Below are 7,346 nucleotides of genomic sequence, written 5' to 3' on the forward strand. Positions count from 1 at the left end.
CCTCAGAGTCGACCCAATTCAAGATGACCACCACAGCTAATAAAGTTTTAGCCAACATGAAGTTGGCCATAAGTTAGTCAGTTTGACAGATATTTAGCTTAGTTTGGTGTGGTAGTAGCTGAGACTGATCCTTTACTTTTCATCCCACAAGATGGCAGCAACACATGAGGTCATCCATCCATCATCTTTAGAAAATAAATATTATCAAGAACTTTTGCAAATACAAATATATTTTCAAACATTTCTATATAAAAGGTTCTTGCCTTTGTTGTCCAGGTGTTAGCCCCGCCCCTTCCTGAAAATAAACACAAAAGCAGCAGGAACTGCAGATTAAGGTTTGGAATAGACTAGTAATGGTTAGTATTAGAGAAAATGTCTGGGTGAGGCATAAATGCAGTTACAAAAATGAATGGAAGTCAATACAAAGTCCTCAGTTTGATTAAAGTACAAGGATGCTGCGCATGTGTTCACACATTAATTTTATTTTACAAGGTCTGATATGCAGCCATTGCATATTAGATCTTTGGTTTGTATGACAAAAAACAAATAAGAAACCCATCTTTTTTTGTTTCTATGTTTAATTATTAAATTTTCCATATATCTTTAATGTGTAATTCACACATCTAAAGCGCACATACAAAACAAACAAAATGACTCAAGATTTTATGACATGTTCGCAAGAAAATCTAAGATATTGCTTATCTTATTTCTTCCAGCAGCTTTCTATTGAAGGACAGGGTAGACACAGGGTCAAGGACATGTCTGCAGTATGTGTGTTTAAGGAAACATTGCAGATTGGAGCCAGCAGGTGTGTACAAAGTATCTGCAGGTTTTTGATACAACTCATGACTGAATGCTAGATTTTTGTATCTGCAGGACCAATACTGTTCATACATCCACCGGTAACAAAGATCTCATAAGGTAATGAGAGCAGACCTGAAGCATTCTATCCTCATCACTCCTGACAAAATTAACTGTATCCCATCAGCTCAAGCCTCACTCTGAAAACAGAGTATGCCACAGAGGCTGCAGAGGCATCAGAGTCCTTGTGCTGGTCTTCGGTTCCTCCCTCCGCACCGGGGGTTTTTTCCCACTTGGAGTTCGGCACAGCATTTCATCAAGGGTCTCATCGGTCACCTGACCAGCTTGTTCAAGCTCAGTCACAATCTGTTCCACTTTCATCTGGAGTTGTGTGCCGTTAGCCTGCAAACGGAGAAAATCCACCTGAAACAGATCACAAATGCCACAGAGTCAATTATTGTACAACTGAAGTTTTTTAAACAGAGCATCAGTTTGTGTCTAAAATCAGCGAAGGACACTTGAGATTTCTTTGCTCAGATCTGATCTTGTGTTCACATTATAATTTAAACACAGTCTACAGCCCTGAAGCAGGCCGCATGTGCAGAAGATGACATGACATCACACACATCACACTGCATTTACAGACCTGGATATAGATGCTGCACACCCTAGCATGTTTGAATCGATTCTGAAGTTGTTGTGCAATCAGAGAGGACTATTTTATTATCTGCGGCACTTGTTTCGTCCAATGTTTCCTTTTCCCTGTCTTTTCAGATGCAAAAATTACCCATATGGAGCACAGGCGTTCTACTGAGACTCAAAGAAACTCAAGTCTCTACCCCATCGTGTTGATACAATTCAACATCATCGTTAGGTTCATATTGTTAGTGGAAATTCTCAGTCAACATAATATGACAGATCTAGAAATTTCCAAAAAGATGAAGAAATTTCTGTTCTGTAGCTGAAGACATCAGTAGTTCCACATTTTAAACTGCATATTTACCACCTTTATAGTGTCACAAAAACTTTGATATAAGCTAAAGAATTGGATTTGGCTCATTTTTTACCAACAATGTGAACATAGCCTTATAAGCACACATAACTGTCTTAAAACCAGAGGTGGGTATTTTGGAAAACAAATCTATTTTTAGGAGTAGTTTTACTACATCATACTTTTTTCTGAATACTCTACCCATCAAAAGTAACAACTTCAATGCATGAAAAGCAAACATATTTTAACCAAAAATGTACCAGAGACACACACCTACAGTTTATGTTGAAGTGACACCTCTTGTTTATACACAAGCTTTGTTGTTCTAATGTTATTCTCTATCTGCTGAGTCTACTGAGGCATTTGAAGGTCAAGTGAATATAAGGTAAATAGTACATAGTTGCTGGAAGTACTTTACGCTGTTCTGTAATATAAATGTACACACACACGCATTACCTACTGTAAGTGTTAGTTTCATAATGAAAGAAATTCGACTTGGAAAAGTGTGTCTTCTGCTAGAATCTGTTATTTTGTAATTATATTATTTGTATTTCATCATTTTAGTTTTGAAAAACACCAGAATTTGCACATAACTTTCTATTTTTTGTCGATCTGATGACATAATTTAACTTTTACTTGAGTAAAAGTAGTGCAACACTTACTCGAGTACATATTTTATGTACTCTACCCACCTATGCATTAGGGTTGGGCAATACTGGCAAAAAAAATAATCACGATTAATTGTGGTATTTAGCCAATTACAATTAATTTGACGATTAATCCCCTGGACACCCTTATGTCCTGGTCACATGACCAATTTAGTGGGAAAGATTTGCTCTTCGTAAAAATCTGTTCCAAATTGTGTCAAAATTACAGACTTCAGGCTTATACATCTAATTTTAAATTGTGTTGATAGATAAATAAATTGCAGAACTTTTTTTTAATGTTCATCATATTTGAAGCAGAGGGGAGCACCAAGCGGACTCTGACTGATGGTATTAATTGTATTAATCGTCAAGTGCAAAAAAATAATCGATTAATGTCTTTTTCACTATTAATTGCACATTATACGATTATGTCCAACCCTACTCTGCATATAACATTGTTTCAATTCACAAAGACCAGGGAGTTGACTTTGTGCAGCGCTCCCCTTTGGCATCATTTCCTGTTTCACTTCGGCATGCCATGTTTTAAAAAAAATATGCTAGTTATGTGACAAAATGAGTAAAAATTGTGTATTAGGCCAAATTTCTTAAATAGGATGTTTTCTGAAGTTGTGCCCATCGTTGGTTTTTAAGTTTGACTGTTTTTGTGAGTGGTTCCTTTTGATCAACATGTGACACCAAAAGCAAAATTTCCACATTTGTGGACAAAATTATTATTATTATTATTATATTTCTGGGTTGCAGATGACAACAGTATCAATGTCCTAAAATGTAGACGGGGGACAAGAAGTAAATGCAGCCCCGTTTCTTTCTGTTGATTCAGCATCACGACAGTTGTTGCAACTGCTCCAATTGGGAGAAATATAAAAGTTTTCTTTGTGTTCCAAAAGTAGTGTGTCAGAAAAAAACAAAAAACAAAAACAAACCAAAAAAAAGTGGATCAACAATCTACGGCTAAAAGCAGGAGGTGCGGAAATGGACAACAATGCAAGAGTTTGCACTGTCTAGATAAGGATCATATTGTTTAAATCTTATTTTCAGATATTTTATTGGACATTTACTCGAATTTACAGAAGCTGAATAAATTATTTACAAGTAGATCCAAGCACATAGAAATAACAGGTTAACTCTTTGTTAGCGATAGCATTAACATAAGCTAATAACTTAATATGGCACAAAGCTCACTCCTCACCCAGGCAGAAACAAGTCGACAGCATTTAAAGCTTCTTTGAACCTAAATGTTTGACCCAACCTGAAACTAAATAATTGTAGCTTCGAGGCTTTTAAAGCTTTCATCTGGCTCGTATGAGACGAGGTCTGCAGCACCAGATCGTTTATGTCAGTCGCCTCGACACCGGGTAAATCCTCAAGATTATATGACAAGTCTTTTTTATTAAGGCAATATGGATCATATCCTAAACGTATGCATATTTTATCACGACATCTCGTTTCGATTTAGCTGTGTTTTGAACCGGAGCAAATCACTTCCTGCCCCCATCTGAATTTTGCGCATCATCCGGGTCACGTGACCTCAACCCAGCAATTCTTTCACTCTTTAAATTTGTACGAAAAACATGTCCCAGGCACTTTGTTTGAGCACCTTGTAATAAACATATATTTAGTGAACAGGATCTGTGTTCTACCTACCGCATCTCGAGTAAATTCAGGCTTTTTCTCAAAAAAGCGGCTTTCAGGATACATGGATATGCATAAGACTGAAACGGCCTCTGAAATTTCTCCCGACATTGCCTGGATAATCACCTAAAAGTCACACAGACGTAAAAATGTCAATCATTTGACTAAAACTAAGGGGAACATAAAGAATAGTGGAATTATATGCAGCAAGTTTTACCTTAAAACTTGAGCACATTTTGTTGTCCGTCTTAAAAATCTGCGAATACAGCAAACGCGCCTTTTCTAAGTCATTCTGGAACAGAACAAGAGGAAACAAGTGACATTAATAGTAAGTAAGCAAGTAAGTAAGTAAAATTTTATTTATAAAGCGCCTGTCACAGAAATGGAATTCACAATAGTAATAATAAAGTAATAATAACGTTCTTCATGCATCGCTGCATGGACGAACAGGAAACAAAAGTTCTACGAACCTGCTTTAGCGCCAACGCAACAGCAAAGCAGTACGCATGTCGAGGGATAAAGCATCCTTTGGTTTGTTGTTCTTCTATGAGATCGATGCAGTTCCTGTAGGAGTCTGCCGTGTTCTGAGAAACAAACAAGGTGCAGAGCCCCAAAGAACAACTCCAGACAAATGCAAGTCCCAGAACTTAAAACTGCATTAAAATGTGGATAAAAGTTTTCAAACGTTACCAGTTTATAGTAGGTACCAGTCGCCAACACCACTGTGTCTTTGTTGAATTGAATACCTTGGTTACTCATGGTTCTAAGCACGTCCATTGCACCTGAAATAACCAAGGTTTGGATTTTATGCATGTGATAATTAAGCAAAGGAAGCTAAAAGATTTACTGCGTACTTACGTTCATATGAGCCTTTAAGAAATAACAAATCAATGGCGATGTTAAAAGAGGTCTTGTCAAGGAAAAATCCTTTCATTTTCTGAGCAGTAAAATAAGAAAAAACATTATCGATCAAAGTAAAGTCTAGGGCTGCAACTAACGATTATTTTAATAATCGATTAATCTGTTGATTATTTTTTCGATGTATCGGCCAAATCATTAAAACACGCAATTACATAAATATAAGTAGACATAAATTAATTTAATTCCTGTACAAATTAGGGATGCAAGTTATCAATTAATGTGAAGTTGTCTGAAGTTGATTTATCTTATAGATTGACTAACAATTGATAAGCAGCCATAGAGTTTTCTACTGAATCAAGAGGGTCTTTTCATAAAGTGAAGGATTTTTTTTAAATAATATGCTAAATTAAAAAAAGAAGCACATCATGAATATTTTCACAATTGATTTTGCTAGCTATATTAAACACTGACTGGAAAAAAGCAAAAAAATGTGAATTTCTCATACATTAATAAACTTGGTTATAGCTATAAAACATAAAACAGAAATTTAACAGGTTGCTGAATGAAGAAAACAGATAAAACAAATAAAATGATTTTTAGATGTAAAATTATTATTAATTTGTTATTATAATTAGAATTTATTTGCATTTATAATTTATGATTTCTCTCTAATTCTTTACATTTTGCTTCCTTCTTGTTCTTTGACCCAGTAAGCGGTTCTGAAGCAGCCCCCCATCCCTCCCCTCTCCCCTACCGAGTCAGACCAGGAGTCCTGCTCGCGTCTTTTTTTTTTTTCCTTCGTCCTGAACCATTTTGCTGCTTATCAAATAACTTTGAGCCTCAGTCAGAAAAAAAAGACTGGAGGGTTTGATATTTCTGGCCCGAGAGAAGGAAACAAATGGTGGACTGAGGATTTTTTTTTTTTCCGCCATGGGACAGGCTTCCACGTGGCTCGCATCAATTCAGACCGTCATTTAAAAAAAATTAAATGTGGCGTATACTTTTTATCATATTGGGATCTAATAGGCCTAACAACACAACTTAAAAACTGGTTTAAAGTTCGAAGTTTCTACTTTTCACTCAAGAGTCTTAGAGAGGGCGGATCTTTACAGGTAGTGTTTTTTTTTTCTTCCTAAACTTTATTTAGGACAGCCAGCATTGACAGCGCTCTGGTTAATGGCTCCGATAATGACATCGATAATAACATTCGTTGTCAATGCTTTTAATAATTGATTTTTTATCGATTTTTATCAATTCGTTGTTGCAGCCCTTGTGAAGTCCCACACCTTGCTTTATTACTAGTCAGGTCTTCAGTTACTCCTATTCTTACCTCGTCTGTTATTGTTGCTGCAGCCAATTCCTCCAGACCGAGCTCATAGCAAAGTCTCATAAAGATCGTGCCAAACCTGTAGTCTCCGTGCAGCATGTTATGATTCTCTGTGTGGTACCTTTTTTAGAGTAAATTAAGAAACCAGTTATTTACAGTTCTGACAGAACAAACAGTCCACATACAGTACAGAGATGAGCTGCAGAGTTACCTGTAGATGGCTTCCCTGGCTATCTGCATATCCTCCGGAGTTTCGCACAGGTAAAGGAGAAGCTTCAGGTCCTCTCGCAGAATCAACTTGTGTCCTTGCATCTTCTGTTTGATCAGCTCAAAATTATTTCCTGTGAAATTAGAGTCAAACAGGAAGCAGTTTTCACACAAAACATCAACTCAGCTCTGGAGATAAACGTTTCTCTGTTGGATTTTTACCCTCTGATCCAGTAATTTTGCGAGCCACATCCAGCTTGGTGTGCTGGAAGTCTTGCAGTTTGAGAGCATTTTCGGACAACAAATGCCTTTTAGCTGCAAATGAGAAAACAGAATAGAAAAATGTAAATGATAATTATTTAAATAAATGAAGGCTTTTTTGTTTTCAAATTTTAAAGCAAACCAGGCATTTTAGTTACCAACTAACCTTTAGCTCAATATTAGTAAAACACCAAATTATAGACATTTTTGTGACTATCTTGAACAGGATTGACTTTAAAAGTTATTCATTCGTAGATGTATTCAATAAAAATAAAAAACAGTGATTTATTAAAGAGTAACTTACCCCAAAATTAACTTTTTTTAGCTGATACACTGTCTAAAATGTGTCTAAAATGTTATATAGTACTGTTTCTGTGCTAATTTTGATGCTTTTGTACGTATTTGTTCAAATCTGTAACATTTGGTCTAAAAACGTVTTTTTRCTGCTCATATGGGTAGAGCAGTGGTACTGCAGGCTAATTTGCATATTGGTTAACGACTCTCCTCTGTGACGTGTCTTCTCCACAGTTTCGTCACAGCGGCTGTGTTCTGGTATAAAAGCCTCTCTCTAAGACACGCCCCTGCAGCAGTCAGAGGG

At 36.4% G+C, this 7,346-nt stretch overlaps 1 protein-coding gene across 1 annotated transcript in view; it reads right to left on the reverse strand.

Annotated features, from left to right (window-relative positions):
* Positions 1–462: 462 nt before the first annotated feature.
* Positions 463–7,346, reverse strand: part of ptcd2 (pentatricopeptide repeat domain 2) — a 9,592-nt gene continuing 2,708 nt past the window's right edge. The window contains exons 2-10 of the mRNA XM_014006607.1: positions 6,710–6,802; positions 6,492–6,621; positions 6,284–6,401; positions 4,951–5,029; positions 4,783–4,874; positions 4,563–4,676; positions 4,310–4,384; positions 4,105–4,218; positions 463–1,224 (exon numbers count right to left, since the gene is read on the reverse strand). Of these exons, the coding sequence (XP_013862061.1) occupies positions 997–1,224; positions 4,105–4,218; positions 4,310–4,384; positions 4,563–4,676; positions 4,783–4,874; positions 4,951–5,029; positions 6,284–6,401; positions 6,492–6,621; positions 6,710–6,802 (1,043 nt within the window). The 3' untranslated portion in view covers positions 463–996. The remainder of the gene's footprint in view (positions 1,225–4,104; positions 4,219–4,309; positions 4,385–4,562; positions 4,677–4,782; positions 4,875–4,950; positions 5,030–6,283; positions 6,402–6,491; positions 6,622–6,709; positions 6,803–7,346) is intronic.

This window comes from Austrofundulus limnaeus, unplaced genomic scaffold, assembly GCF_001266775.1.
Source record: "Austrofundulus limnaeus strain Quisiro unplaced genomic scaffold, Austrofundulus_limnaeus-1.0 Scaffold36, whole genome shotgun sequence".
Classification (NCBI taxonomy): Eukaryota; Metazoa; Chordata; class Actinopteri; order Cyprinodontiformes; family Rivulidae; genus Austrofundulus; species Austrofundulus limnaeus.